Consider the following 16,473-nt stretch of genomic DNA (forward strand, 5'->3'; position numbering starts at 1 on the left):
AAAAAAAAAAAAAAAAAAAACACATCTTAGTAAAACCAATACCTTCTCAGCTTCGCATCGAAGCTAAAATTTATACTAAAACAATATAGAAGAGGAATAATTAATGTTATAAAATACACAGTAATGTAACAATATACAGCATATCAAATTTTAAAAAATAAAAAAAAAAACACATCATAGTAAAATTAATACCTTCTCAGCTTCGCATCGAAGCTAAAATTGTTAATTTTGNTTCTCAGCTTCGCATCGAAGCTAAAATGGTAGCACAGTGAGGTCGCGGGAAGAGAGACAGCATAATGGGAGTAAAGTATTGTAAAGTTATACCAGACGAGAGTGTAACTACACAGCATAGACTGATGGTAATGGATTTTTGGTGTACCGGGAAAAGAATATACAAAAACAGAAAGAACACGGGAGAAAAATCGAAAATCCATTGGTGGAAATTGAAAGGGGAAAATGAAAAAGAGTTTGTCAAGATGATAAAAGAGAGAACAGTGTGGAATGTCGAAGGAGATATAAATGAGGCGTGGAATAGATTTGCTAGTTCTGTTAAGAATATTGCAAAGGAGATTGTTGGTAAGAGTAAGAGTAGAATGCCAGGAAACAAGGAAACCCGGTGGTGGGATGGAGACGTTCAAAAAATCATAGAAAGTAAGAAAAAGCAATTCAAAGTATGGCAGAAAAGCAAAAGGAGAGAAGATTGGATGGAGTATAAACGCTTCTGCAGAGAAGCCAAGTGTGCAGTAAGTAAGGCGAAGTTTAAGAGGTACGATAGACTAGGAACAAAGGTAGGCGAGAAAGAAATCAATAGACTTGCAAAAGTAAAAGAGAAATGGACTTAAGATTATCATTATATAAGGTATATAAAAAGTGTTGATGATAAGGTACTCTTGAGTGATGATGACGTGAAAAAAAGATGGAAAGAGTATTTTGAAAAATTACTGAATGAGGAGTACCCAAAAGAGACATTAGAGGATATCTCGTAGAATGAGGAACTGGTAGATTTAATTAGTGAGAAAGAGGTATGGGAAAGTGTGGCATCAACGAAAAAGAATAAAGCAGTAGGACCAGATGAAGTGCCAGTAGAAGTATGGAAAATATTAGGTGGTGTTAAAGGAACTTTTAAATAAAGTCTTATTAGAGGGGAAAATTCCAAATGAATAGAGGAATAATATTGCGGTGCCGATATTTAAAGGTAAAGGTGACATACAGGAGTGTGGAAATTATAGAGACATAAAGCTTATGAGCCATAGTATGAACATTTGGGAAAAGGTAATAGATAAGAGAATAAGAAATGAGACATCGGTATCTAAAAAACAGTTTGGATTTATGCCTGGTAAGTCAACAATGGAGCCATTATTTTGTATGAGGTAACTAATAGAAAAGTTTAGGAAACAAAAGAAAAAGCTTTGTATGGTATTTATAGATTTGGAGAAAACGTATGATAGGGTACCGAGAGAGGTTCTAATGTGGACATTAATGAGAAAAGGAGTCCGAAAAGGTACATTAATATAATAGAGAATATTTATTATAGCACTTGTACTAGGGTAAAAAGTGTGGGAGGAGTAACAGGAGGTTTTCAGGTAAGAGTAGGAGTTCATCAGGGTTCTGCTTTAAGCCCTCACTTATTTTCTATAGTGAGCGTAGATGATGTGGGAGACCATGTCAAGTTGAAGTTTAGGATAAGGGTGGCCTTAACCCCAGTAGTTTGGATTAAGGCGAGGAAGAAGATGAAGAAGACAGTGGAGTCACGGGACAGTATGAATGTGGCATAGTTAGGACTAGTATAGATGATATCTGACAGTGATTAAAATCACTATCATAAGAAACGCTTCCATGTAAATTTGTAGATAATATTTAATTTTAAGAAATTGGTGGATTATTCAAAAGAAAAATTAACTCCTATTTTTAATTCAAATATAAATAATTTTTAATAAATTTATATTAACTCAAATAGAATTAAGGAAAAATTGCAAAAAAATTGTTGTCACAGGCAATGATTTTTACTAAATCGGTAAACGTTCGCCACATTTGTTTTTTGATAAAATTGGCAATTTAAGTTTAATCAAATGTTAAAATTAATTTTTACGACTTAAAAGAAAAAAATATAAAGGGTCAGATTTTCAATAAATTTATATCAAATAAAAGAAAAATATCTAAAGATTCAATATAAACAAGAATTATATTAAATTGTTAATTTTTTAAAATGTTATGGCAAATTTTAGAAAAAAAGATTTAAAAAATGTGAAAATTTACCGATTTTAAATTCGTAATTGTGGGGGAGATTTTCACTATTTACGAGGAATGAGAGAAATTTTAAAAAAATTTTGAGGATAATGTCTACGGCTAGAGATAATTTGTAATCTTTTGACGTGTTGTTCATCAAAATCGGTCCAGTGAAAGCTGAAAATGAGTGGTAATAGACGCAAAATAACACATAGAAAAATTATTACCTGGTTTTTGGCTTCGTATCGAGACTAAAAGAACGAGATACTATGTAATACGGCAATGTCATATTACAACAAAATATCTAGTAGAAATTCCTTATAGTGACTATATAGTCTTTTGGGAAAACCTGTACAGCTTAAAAGGTTGCCTTAATAAAATAAATTAAATATTTGAAGTAGGCATAAAAAAAAGAAAGCCAATTACGCATATTAAATAAACTATAACATTTTGATATAGTAATACAAATAAAAAAGCTCTGGGATTGAGACTCCACAATGATTTTTATTGTATAGCTATACAATAAATTTTATCCCCAACCATGGCGTTATCATAAGACCACCACTAGTTATAGTCTGTTTCGGTAAGTTGATTAGGACTTTATTCTAGGCGTTAATAACTTTATGCTTATCATATTTTAAATTAGGAAGTTATGAGCAAATAAAGTAAAATAAAATATTTATTACAATTATATTATGCTTTCATAAATTTTCATGACATCTAACTTATATTTTTCAGGAAAATAAATCTTAAATATGCCATTAATAACACACATAAATCATGAGCGTATTTATAGAGGAACTAGAGCGACAATATTTTCTTTCCTGCAATGACCTACTTCTTTAATAAAAAACTATAAGGTTGTCAAAAATAATACTTATTACAAAATAATAAAAAAATAAACCCCCACATAAAAAAAAATCTAAATACACACTTAATGTAAACATTATGTTGAACATTTTATTATTTCAAATGTAATATCTTAAGCCTCATTTAAAAAAACTAATAACTTCAAATAGTTTACTAAAGTTTCCGAATGGGAAAGATATATCATAATCATGAAGTCATTATTTATTAAGTATTATAATAATTATAAATAACTTTACTTACCATATTCATTGTTTTAATAAATTAAGTGTAAAGAAGTTTTTTGGAAATTAAATATAGAAACGGCTGAATTAAACAAACGTTTGAGCATATTCCATGTTTTTGTAAATCTGTTTTGAGTTCAATACTTTTTATGGCAGGTACAGTTGTTTTTTTATGAATGTATACTAAATATATGACACGATACTACTACACACTAATATTCTAACATGAAACACGAAATATATATATTTATATGTATTGTATATTGAACAATTTTTAAATTGTTATTTCGCATGCTAGATAAATTTATACTTATAATAACAACTAAAAAAGGTTTAAATACTTAAAGTATAAGTATTTATGTTGTATAGGGTAATTTTATAAAATGCTAATATAAACTTAACTCATTATTAATTATCACAAGCGCAAGCTAAGGTATGTAGAGGGGCTTAGCTCCCTTTAATTTTGTTGCATCTCTCATAAAATAATTAAAATTTAAATAGAAATATTAGTTTAGATCTCCCAAAAATTTTATTATATGTCACCTATTCATCATTTTTACCATAAATTAATAGCACCGTCGTTAAGGAAAGTTAATCCCCTTAACATAGGAACCTTGCACTTCACGCAAAAAAATGTCATTTAGTATTCTGGTTAATATTAAGTCCTGAGCAAGACTTAAACCCAATCACCAAAATACAAATTATATACTCATGTATACAGAGTGATTCTTTAACCGCTAGCCACTCGATTTATGTTAAAAATAAAAAGTTATTTGGAAAATTCTTTTTTGGATTTTACAAATTACACATGTATCTCTATTTATCTGTTTTAAATTAATTTTTAGATCCATCTGTTATATCTTAAATGGGAGTCAACTTAATTTTTTAAATGGTAATATACATATTTAACTAGCTTACAAAACAATAGATGATTTAATTAAGAAAATGACTGGTCGATTCACAACTTAGTATAAACTAATCTTTATAATACTTTTGAAGTTTATTGCATTTTTAATATAGACTGGAAGTGAAGCAAGAATATTGCTATTTTTATCATTGGTTATTTCTCGCCCGCTCTCATTTTCCTGCTTAGATGCAAAATTATGAATATCTACCGAATCATTGGTTTAAAAGTTGTTATCAATCAGTTATTTTCTTAATTAGATCATGTTGTATTAAATAAATGAACATACAAATGAAACTAACAAAATACAGAAACAAATTATTATTTTAAGAGAAATCGAGTGGCTAGCATTAAAAAAGTCATCTTGTATAATTTGGTGAAAGTTACACGAATAATAGCAATAGCACCTAATCATTTAATTATGATTAGGGATTAACTATTAAGGACAGCTATATATGCCTTTAAGGATAAGGGTAAATATGGCGATTACAACGTATAAAAATTCATAATTTTAACTATTTTCAACCTGTACTAGGCCGCTTTAATAGTTAGCAGAAGAGGGATACGTTTCTAGTTAAAATTATGCTACTAGTGCTCAGTAATAGATTCAGATATTCCATTAAGTTTGACTTGATCGTGAAATTCAGTTTGCATAATTAATCATAATTCACAAAAATTTCTTAATTTGTTTTTATTATTAAAATTATAAAAGATACAATAATTAAAATGTAAGTTAATAATTATGATCCAGATTGTACTCAGATTGGAATCTGGATGAAACGGATTTATCAAAATTTAGTTTTACACTAGTAATAACCACCATACATATTAAAAAATGTAAATTATTTCTATAATTGTAATGGCTCCGTTAAGCAGTATGAAAAAATACTATTTTTTTATAAACTTGAGTAAAATAAACATGAACTATCAATTAGGAAATCATTATATCCAATACATCACTATCTTTCAACTCAATAATGATAAAAGAACATTACTAATGTGATTTATAATCGTATATTTTACAACCAAGACATTTTTCCAATAAATGTATAGTAAAACAATTATTTATGCATAATATTTTAAATTACAATCACATATTTTTATTTACAAACATTTTAGTTATAGAATGTGTGAGGGATCTACTTTACTTTGTTTGTGAGCAAATGTAAGAAACATTATCGATGATACAGCACTTACTAAAAATATAACATCAAACCATCTATGGTAAAAACTAAATTGTAAATCTCCAAGTACTTCAGTTATAATTGCTCTATACTCAGCAGGCATATTCATACGCATTAATAACACAGAAGAAACAAAATACATACCCATTAATTGAGCAAAAATTAGTACTATAATATTTGACGATTTACTGCTTGAAAGTGCATAAAAAAATTTAGTTAATGTTAGTAATAAACCTCTAATTGATGTGAATGCAATACAGCCGACAAGTAAAAATGAAATATATTGTGACCAAAATGACACATCCATATCAATACCAACCCATTCTATCAAAATTTCCATTCCTCTTGTAACTGGGTCTTTTTTCCCAACTCTTTGTAACATAATATTTAGTGTTGATATAATTATTTTCCATACACAATATATTGAAAAGAAATAACCTAGAAAATTAAAATATTTCCCTTTCCAAGTTTTAGCCCAGGCACTGCGTTCTAAAGTATTATGTAAATCATGAATATCTAAAAATAAATGTCTACTAAGTTCTTCTAATGCTTTTACATCACTTTTAAGAGCTTTAAGATCACTGGATATGTTTGATTTGGCTCTTTTAAAAATGTCCATAAAACCAAATGAAGTACTAATTCCAGCATTAGTTTCAGCAAGTAAAATTTTTTTTTTCTTCGCTACAATAACATCCATTGTTTGTAACGACTGTTTTTCTAAATTCATCACATCATTTTCTGTTACAGCTTTTATAAAATAAGCCATTGATGTATATGGATAGTTAACTGCACCAAAACCAGACAATAGTGCCATAACTGTAACTCCAATAACGCCAATTCTACTAATACAGTTTTCAATAAATAAATGACCCTCTTTTTCTTGGGGTAACATTGGAAAAGGATCTCCAATTTTCCAAAACAAAATTAAGTATAGAACCCAAATTATAAATGCTACAATTCCAACCTTCCTTTGAAAAAATGGATACATATTACTCAAAGTAAAGTAACATAAGTAATATGGTATAAGAACAACAACCATAAATAACATCTTATAAAGAATTAGATTCCAAAAAATGTAACGTGAAGTAGGAACTAAAACATCAATAATTTCAAATATAATCAATTCAAACATTGTACATGATAGACAAAATGTAATAGAAAATATAAGTTGGATTGTTTTATGATGTACTTCATAATTCTTAAACAATTGTTTAACAAAATATACCCACCCACACATGAAAAATATAGTTTGGGAGAGTAAAATTACTATAACATCAAACATTAATTGAGAACTATATTCCATTATTCAATTTTGATTTAGCGTAACATTAATTTTTGAACATCAGATTTTAAATTATCATCCAGATGAAACCAGCAAGCAATTCTAACAATCCTGTAATCAATAAAATACATGTATACAATATACTAAAATTAACAATATATCTATTTTGTCGCAAGAAATCTAAATCTAAAATAATTTGAATGAGTGTTTAAAGAGGCTTATAAGATTTTAAATAAGATATTTGATAATTTTTTTGTTAAAACATTTTATTTATGTTGTTTACTTATGTTAAATAAGTACAATTTGACATTGGAATATACAAATAAATATTAAGTTTTCAAATGTAGTATAATTATTCAAAATTCATAACATATAAATTATACTAAAATTAGAAAGGATGTGTATTACTCTAGTACAAAATAAAATTACATTTTATTACTGTATAGTTTTAATGTTCTATCCTAAATATTAGCTAAGATATGCTTATAGAAAATATCATAGTGAATAATTTCGAAACTATTATAAATTTCCCAAACCTAGCACACAATAAAATTGTTAAAATTACTATACAGTAGAATTTTGATAGGTCAAAATTTCAATAAAGTGAAATCAATTCTGATTCCTTGAAAAATACCAATTACTCTAATGAAAAACTAAAACTTTAAGATGTTATTTATTGATTATTATAAGTTATTAGCTATTTATCTAGATGAATTATGACAATTTAAATGTATTGCTTTTATTATATATTTATTATCACTTCATTAAAATTAAACTGTATAATGGGATTAATTGGTTACTTATCTATGGTTAATTCTGTCAATGAAAAATAATTATAATAAATTCTTAAAACTATTTAATTAATTTTTTTTCCTTGAAACTTAGATAACAGAAAATGTAGTAATTCAAAAACCTTTAAACAGTTTTTAAAAATTACTTCCCTTGAGTTCTGGCTTATATAAGTTATATTGTAGTAAAATTTAGTGCATTTGAAACAAATTTATTTTAATTTATAAGTAGATTTTATGGTTTGATTACTCCAAAAAATACTTTATAACCATTCAAATATTACAGATATTATAAAATCATTATAATTTAACCAAAAATAAAATATATAATTTTATTTAAAAAATAAACTAAAAAGACTAAATATTTGAAAACTATAAGCACAGGTATAAAAACCAGTTAAAATAACAAAAAAAATATTTTGAAAAACAATAATTTATTATAATAAAATTAACTCACTAAATTTTTAATTAACTTTAAGATATTTGTATAAATAGTATAATAAAATAAAATTTACTTAATATGCAACTATTTTAAAAAAAACTCTTAAAAATTACATTAGTTATGAAGTGTAAATATAACACAATATTATTTTATTAAATATGTAACTTGTAAAAACCATTGAAAAATATGATAAACGCAACCGGATAAAAACTATAATGGTCAATATTATTAGAAAATAGTTTCACACCACCATTGATAAGACACATGTGTGATAACAACAATATTATTAAACTTTTTTATTTTTACCATGACAAAATTAATTTATCTATTTTAATATGTTTTCTATATGATCTTTTTAGGAACTCTTATTAAATATAAACCATATTTATTTATTTAACAAATGGAGTTTATTAAAATATGAGCCTTCAATTTCTACATCATACTTATAAAATGTACTTAAAAAAAATGATTATTGTATAATTAATACAATTAATTAAAATAATAATAAATATACATTCAATTTTTTAGTAAATACTTTTTTCCAGGACAAATCTAAATTTTATCAAACATTTCAAAATTTTTTTATTTTTAAGTACATATGTGAAGAGAACATTAATCTTAGAATTAATCAGATATAAACATAGGTATTGAAATAATTGGTTGATGTTCAAGATCAACTTGTAGTTACTTAGTATACTTGTCTATGTTCAAGATTGCTAATGTAATATCAAAAATTGTATTTTTTTTTGCAATTCAATTGAATTAAGAAACTATTTCTAAAGATACTTACATGTTATTGTTTGGATTTTTTTTTTATTTGAAATAAACAATTTATACAATTAGCTTATAAGATAAGGGTAAATATATGACATGTAAACTGGATAAGAATCTCACATCAGCAATACTTGTCATTTAGATGTTACTTATTTATTTGTTTTTATTTTTAAATTAATACAACTAACGAGTTTTCAACAAATCATGACACTACTTCCTGTTTAGGCTACGGCGAGAATTTCCTGGGAGTGTGGAGATGTACAGATCCTTTATTAAGGGATTAGGATGATTTTGAAGACATTTAGAGAAACGTTAATAATAAGTGTGTGTGTCTTCCTTAATAGTTTTAATAGCAAAATCATTTTGAAGGGTTAAGTTAGAGACATATGTTGGGCATTGGAGATTTGTCAAAGTGTTATATTTTGTATTCTATTTCAGTTTGAATTTTTGCAGTCTGTAAGTCCAAATAGGTTTGAGTAGTGTTTTCCAAAATAAAAGTTTAGTATTTAGACTGGTAAAAATATTTTTAATTTAAAAACAGAATTAGAATGAGTATTTGTTTATTAAGGGTTATTTATGTATTGTGAATATGATGACTCCATGTTAGTCACTTATTAAAATGATTCATAAGTACCTGACCGTATCTGATGTGTGAATTTTAACTCTCTATTTTCCATACCATTCAGACATGAGGTTAACATGTAATTGCAAGTTAAAGAATAAAGTTAATGGGTCTTCGCTAATGGACATAAAGGCTTTGTTATCAGAATATTTGAAGTTTGTTGAAGAATGCACTGATCAAAACTGTAAATATTAAAAAGTAAGGGAGATAAAATTCCTTCTTGGGGAACACCAACATTAATTTTTGTAATACTAGTTGTAGAAGAAGAATGTTGGACTTGAAAGTGACGGTTTGTTAGGTGTGATTTAATTTAAATGAACACAGAAGTCAGTGTTTCGAATTAATGGTTTCAATATGATCAATTTAATTAAAGTATCTAGTTAATTGAATTAATGACATTTTCAAATAATAAATTTATTAAATAATATAATTATAAATGATATACATAATTTCATAGTTTTTTTATATTTCATTTTCAAAGAATTCTTTTTATAATTATGATTTCTGATAATGAACTAAACAACAGCAAAAAATGTGTAGATTTAAGTTAAAAATTGTATTATTAACATATTTTATCTCATTAACTTTTGAAAATAATATTATTATTAAATACAAACTTGTTATCAACATAATTTACATCAAATATGTTTTAATTATATAGGCTTGTAATCAAGTTTTGATTCTAAATTTTTGTTATCAGATACCTTACGAACAGCTTTCATAAAATCTTCATGAGTTACGTAATCTTTTTCTGCTCTTATAGCAAAGAGTCCTGCTTCTGTACAAACATTACGCAAATCAGCACCATTAAAGTTATCTGATAATTTTACAATAGCTTCATAATCTGAAATAAAAATAATTTAATAACACAGTACACATTATTTTAATAATTAACAGCAAACCAATATCGCCTTGTTTTGTAATTGGAGCTGCATGAATTTTCAAAATATCTAGCCGAGCTTGTTCATTTGGTAGAGGAATTTCTATTTTGCGATCTAAACGTCCAGGTCTTAATAATGCTGGATCTAAAGTGTCTGGTCGATTAGTTGCCATTATCATTTTAACCTATAAAAATAATTAAATAAGTGTTATTATCTTAATGATCAAAATGTATAGTAATATTATTGATACAATCAAACAATTAATCATTTAACTTATTCATTTTATAAAAATTATCAGTTTCAAAAATTTTATTTATTTATTTTATTTAATACAATTGTACCCTCTCACAAGTCTTCTAACATAGAATCTAAATTTTATTAAATAAATGTTAGCAATATTTNGAATGAATGATGTATTTTATTTAATACAATTGTACCCTCTCACAAGTCTTCTAACATAGAATCTAAATTTTATTAAATAAATGTTAGCAATATTTAAATTAGTACCAAAACATAGAATCAGAAATATAATAAATTATTTTAAAACACAATTATTAAGATATTTGTCAACAATATAAATATAAATTATAACCATGAAATCAAAAATGATTCAATATTATTATGACCTGAATAAACCTTAATTAAGGTTAAAGTTGTAAAATTTAATAGACAAATAGTTGTACCTATTACATTTTCATTTAACATACTTGTCCTAAAGAGTCAAAACCATCCATTTGATTTAAAAGTTCCATTAGTGTTCTTTGAATTTCTCGATCTGCTGAAGTACCTTCAGAAAATCGACGACCACCAATAGCATCAATTTCATCCATGAAAATAATACAAGGTTGATGATCTCTAGCATAATTGAACATTTCACGTATGAGCCTAGCACTTTCACCAATATATTTATCTACAATAGCACTTGATACTACCTAATTTAAAAAAATAATGCCATAATTTATATTGACACTTCATGGCACAACACCTTTCAAAAAAGAAAAAAGTTTTTTATTATTACTTTCAAAAAATTAGCATCTAACTGGCTAGCAACAGCTCTGGCTAATAATGTTTTTCCTGTTCCTGGAGGACCATAGAGTAAACAACCTTTAGGTGGAGTGATACCAACACGTTGAAATAGTTCAGGATTTAATAATGGTAGTTCAATAACCTTGAAAATTTAGTATTTTTTTTATAAAAAATTTAATGATAATACATAACATAATATTTTAATTAAATAAATTAATTTCATACTTCTCTGAGCTCACGGATTTGTTCCGATAAACCCCCTATGGCCGAGTATGTAACGTCGCCAGGATCTTCATGAGACATTTTATAAACTAGAGGATCCACTTCACGAGGTAAATATCGCATAACTGTCAATGTAGTCATATCCAATGCAACTCGAGTTCCTGCTTTAAGTTTTGCTTTATCTAACTGTCTGCGACATCCAACTACATAACGTGGACCATTTGTTGCTTTTACAATAACTAAATAATATCTAATTACTTTTTAAGCTGTTTTTATAGACAAAAGATACAAATAAAAAAATTATATATATATAAGTCCACAGTTTATTAAAAAAGAGTTAGTCAAATGCTTTTACCACTTGAAATATCATATGGAATAAAACATGAATATTAATAAAATTTAAGGAAAATAAATAAATTGATTTAAATAAAAAAACCTTAAAAAAGATCTTTAGTTCAGTTAAAGATAAAATAAAATAAATGTATTAATACATATTAATAAAACTTTTTTTAATATATATGACCTCCGAAGAGATCATAAATATACATGGGATCTAACTCTCCAACTTTTGATACAATTAACGTTGTTGTAATTTTTTTTATAATTTATGCATTCTTTTCTTAGGCTGTGTTAATTGTATCAAAAGTTGTAGGAATTATCAGTTAGACCGGTTCTCTTTGTACACTCATATTGGAGAGAATCGTAAATATTTCAAAGTTAATCTGAACATACAAAGTTCACAAATTACTTGAAATGTATGGAATGAATATATTATGTACTTATTTAATGTAGTTGCACAACTAACAAAGAATCAAATATCAACATTTATAATCATAGATTTACAAGAAAAATTCATAACATTTTTATAGTAAAAACTTATTAATATAATTAGTAAAAATTTATAGAAAAATCATATACATACATTTATCTTCAGTTAACTGCTTCAGTACTTCACCTACAATCTATAACAAACAATATTCATAAAATATATATACATATACAAGTTTTTATCTTTTAATATTTAAGAAATTACTTGGCCAACACTTTGTAAAGCTTTTAAATCATTTTCAGATTTGTCATATTGCTTAGTAAGCTCTTTAGCTTGTTCTCGCACTAAGAATTATAAATTAAAAGAATTAACAATGATGTAAATAAATGTAACCAAAAAAATTTTTTTTAACAAAAAATATGAAAAACATAATTTTAAAAGCCATAAAAATTATCAAAACAAGAATTAGTTAAATATATATTTTATATAATTACATAGTGTTCTCAGAATATTGTTGTGCATTATAAAGTTAAGCATTTTTTTATTTTAATTAATTTTATTTTTAATAGTATTAATCATAAGTTGATCATTCATTTTTATTACAAGTTATATGCAATAAAAGAATAAATAAAACATATAATTAAATAAAATTTGTCCTGTGTTTAATTATATTTTAAAACTATTTTAATGTCTGAATAAAAAATTGATTTAAACTGTATAAACATACTTCCTTTTAATTTACTAGCAATTTCTTTGTGTTCAATAAGCTTCTTTCGATTTTCTTGGAGAATTTTTTCTCTTACAGGATCTACAGGAGCATTACTTGACATAGTGATTGAAATTTTTAAACTAAAAAATATAACAACTGGAATAACAGAATTTACTAAAAATGAAATAAATAAGTGTAACAGAAGCCACAAATTGAATTCGAAAATTTTATGTATTGTTCATCTCCCCTTATCACAATGACAAGCATATACGATGCTAGTTTCATGGTTAAGAGATATTAATTTTTTTTATAAACTCTTTGATATTGATATATTTCTGGGAGAAAGTACATTTTTCAATGCTTTGATGACTTATCATGGGCATAGATTATAAAAATAACACGACTATGAAGTTAGCAATTCCTATATAGCAATTCCAAATCAGATATAAAACTCAAATACACCGCTAGAGGGCACCACTTATTTAAAATATACGTTTTATTATAAAGTAGTTTCGAAAAAAATACGAAGGGTATTCTTTTAAAAATTATATTCCAAAAAAAACTTATAAAAATTATAGTAATTTTTATATGGCATTAGTCAAAAATGGTACTCGAGTTTCCAAGTAACCCGTTTCAGAGAAATTGCTGGGCAATATCTGAGGTAATAACCCTACATATTCTCAGACTTGCGACAGGTTTTTTGTACTTTTGACAAAGTTCCGAGACGAGTCCAGGCAATAATTATACACCAAATTAAAGCTTATAAAATATCCTATCGAATGGCATTAGTCAAAAATGGTACTCGAGTTTCCAAGTAACCCGTTTAAGAGAAATTGCTGGGCAATATCTGCGGTAATAACACTACATATAACACTGGAAATAAGAATGGCTGAAATTCGAGGTTTAAAATAGCATTACTGGTCGTCATTTGTCTAAAAATTTTAAATCATGGCCTATTTTATGTAGTCCTAAAGGATATAATCTGGTAAGAAAAAAAAAATGATAAATATTAGTAATTAATATTATTATCTATGTGTATTTTTTATATAATATAGTAATCAATGCATGTTTTAATATTTAAATTAAAATTTAGGTAATATTTCTATCAAATCATCAACAACTTTTTTTACTTTTTATTTTCAAATATGATACTGGTTAAAACTATAAAAAAAAGCAATGTGTTGTGACTACTTATTATTTAAATTTTTGTTTTAGGTTTTTTGAAGATTTTTTTATGAAATATCCAGAAACAAAAAACTATTAACATAATTGGCTAAACTTTATTAAAAAGTGGATTTTGTTTTCAAATAACTTATTGAGCTTACATAGAAATTTAGTGAAAGATAATTATGCTAATGACTTATTAAAACAACTTGATACTATACAACTGAATGTAAGTTATTATTGTATAATTATTAATCATCTATCCTGTGAATTTTATGCACCTTTATTTTAAAAGATAATATTGTAATTTAACCAGAGACATAATTATAAGTCCTGGGATTAAATTAGTCTTTATAAAGAAAATGTTATGCCATTTTATTAACTTATTATAAATAATCCTCAGACTTTGTGTATTGGAAATACTCATATATAAGTGATAAATATAGTTCACAGCTCTGCTAAGTATTAATCCATTAANATACTTATATATAAGTGATAAATATAGTTCACAGCTCTGCTAAGTATTAATCCATTAATTTCAATTGTGTTTTCATTTATATTTTGTTTAATCTATATGTTCATTAGTATATTTCCTTACAAAAGTTAATTCATAATATATGTTATTTTACAGGGTATAATTTAATTAAGAAAATTACTTTGTTTAATGATTAATAATAACTTTTAGATTTTGAACTAAAAGAAATTAATATTTTTATTTTTTGTTTAATTAAGTAGTGCATGATAAGTGAGTCACTGTAGTTCATCTATTTTAACATGTAAAATTTAAATGTATGAATCTCCAAAATCTATTTTAAATTATTAGTTGTATATTTTAGTTGTTATTACTATTTTAATTTTTGATACAAATCATATTTAAATTAATTTTTATTTAGATACTAGAACAAGCTACGCATTGAAACTTCTATTGATTCCATATCTAGTACTAACTAAATCTCAAATGAAAACAAACAAAAAGTCTGGAAAATCATCGCTAGTTGAATGTGTTTCATCTTTTGTTATAAATGTTTCAGTAGGTTATTATTATAAATATATGAATAGATGCACACCTTTAAGTTCCTAATTCATTAAGTATTTTAGTTTATATGAATTTAAACTTGTGTCACATTTATATGTTGTATTGAAATTATTTATATAAATATTCATTTTCAACATTTAAATGATTCAGAATTTAAAATAATTTACCTGACTTAACTCCAACTATTAAAAGGGTTTAGGGTACTGGTAAAATCTACGAGACTCTTAAATATATTTTATAACTGTTATATAGTTGTATATTTAAAAATGTATATCTTATTGTTTATTAATAATATACAGTATGATATTAACTTAATTTTATTGTAATTAATTTGTGAATGTATTTTGTACTTACAATTTTAACAAAGTAAATGATTCTATTATGTTATGTAATAATCTGTATATTTTAAAATATCTTTACTACCCCAATCCAACCTATTATTATTATCTAATAAAGTTTCCTTTTCTATTTTAACTAAATGGATGTTTCTATATTAGTATTTCTATGTAAAATTTAGTTTATAGATATGTGATAATTTTGGCTTTGACACCATTCAGAATTAAACAAAATAAGTACTTGTTAAGTGTTGATAATGGTAACATTTTCCGAATACATATTCGCAATTTTTTAATAATTTTTTTGTGGCTTTTGGAGTTAAATATTTTTAATATAGTTTTAATTTTAAAAGATATTTGCCATAAGTGATCAATTTTTATTATTAAAAATACCAATTACAAATAAAAAATTTCTTGATGTTGTTTTGATAAGGTGTAGAATATTTAGTGTAAGGTATCCACTTAACATCTACTAAGAATGGAGAAAAATATATATTTCTACACAATATGATGCTATAAACTGAGTATTCAAAATCATATGTGAAATTACACACCAAGCAACAATATATTATGATATAATATACAATGCATAGATAATATTATTTATGTATTATCATAGACAAGTTTTTTAATAAAAATCATTTAAATAATGAGTATTTGAGTAACAATGTATACTATAATTTTTTAATTTAAATAAAATGTATTGCTTTAAATAAGCTTGAAACTTCTATCACTACTTGATCATATTACTAAAGTTATATATTTTTTTATTGTTTTTTATTATTACAATAATCAAATAAATAAAACATAATAAATATGGCTTTGAACATTTAAAAAAAATAATTACTTGTGTGTATATATATTATAATAATATTATCAATATTCAATATAAATATGTTATTGATGTTTCAAGTGAAATGTGTTTATTTTTAAATAAGGTTGAAATAATGAAAAAAGATAATATGTTAGGTAGGTCGTGGGATCCGTTTCCTGTAGTATTTCTGAGGTGTACTTAGTT

General features: G+C 25.2%; 3 protein-coding genes and 1 long non-coding RNA gene across 4 annotated transcripts in view; 1 reads left to right on the forward strand and 3 right to left on the reverse strand.

Annotated features, from left to right (window-relative positions):
• The window catches only part of LOC126902406 (dual specificity protein phosphatase 22), a 16,130-nt gene extending 12,679 nt beyond the window's left edge, over positions 1 to 3,451 (reverse strand). Inside the window, exon 1 of the mRNA XM_050679650.1 lies at positions 3,337 to 3,451. Coding sequence (XP_050535607.1) covers positions 3,337 to 3,345 — 9 coding nt within the window. The 5' untranslated portion in view covers positions 3,346 to 3,451. The remainder of the gene's footprint in view (positions 1 to 3,336) is intronic.
• A 1,445-nt stretch (positions 3,452 to 4,896) lies between these two features.
• Positions 4,897 to 6,708, reverse strand: LOC126902405 (Golgi pH regulator). Its single transcript, XM_050679647.1, has one exon. The coding sequence runs from the start codon at positions 6,706 to 6,708 to the stop codon at positions 5,341 to 5,343; it is 1,368 nt and encodes a 455-aa protein (XP_050535604.1). The 3' UTR covers positions 4,897 to 5,340.
• Positions 6,709 to 9,702: 2,994 nt separating this feature from the next.
• Positions 9,703 to 13,172, reverse strand: LOC126902409 (26S proteasome regulatory subunit 10B). Its single transcript, XM_050679654.1, has 8 exons — positions 12,939 to 13,172; positions 12,476 to 12,555; positions 12,365 to 12,404; positions 11,446 to 11,681; positions 11,213 to 11,362; positions 10,902 to 11,126; positions 10,216 to 10,378; positions 9,703 to 10,157 (listed from the first exon to the last, which is right to left on the reverse strand). Exons 1-8 carry the CDS (start codon positions 13,039 to 13,041, stop codon positions 9,967 to 9,969), a joined length of 1,188 nt encoding a protein of 395 aa, XP_050535611.1. The 5' UTR covers positions 13,042 to 13,172; the 3' UTR covers positions 9,703 to 9,966.
• A 319-nt stretch (positions 13,173 to 13,491) lies between these two features.
• LOC126902410 (uncharacterized) lies at positions 13,492 to 15,359 on the forward strand. Its single transcript, XR_007703207.1, has 3 exons — positions 13,492 to 13,905; positions 14,136 to 14,313; positions 14,978 to 15,359. It is a non-coding gene; the product is annotated as an uncharacterized LOC126902410 (long non-coding RNA).
• The last annotated feature ends 1,114 nt before the right edge of the window (positions 15,360 to 16,473 follow it).

Source organism: Daktulosphaira vitifoliae, unplaced genomic scaffold, assembly GCF_025091365.1.
Source record: "Daktulosphaira vitifoliae isolate Bord-2020 unplaced genomic scaffold, ASM2509136v1 Scaffold_3, whole genome shotgun sequence".
Lineage (NCBI taxonomy): Eukaryota > Metazoa > Arthropoda > Insecta > Hemiptera > Phylloxeridae > Daktulosphaira > Daktulosphaira vitifoliae.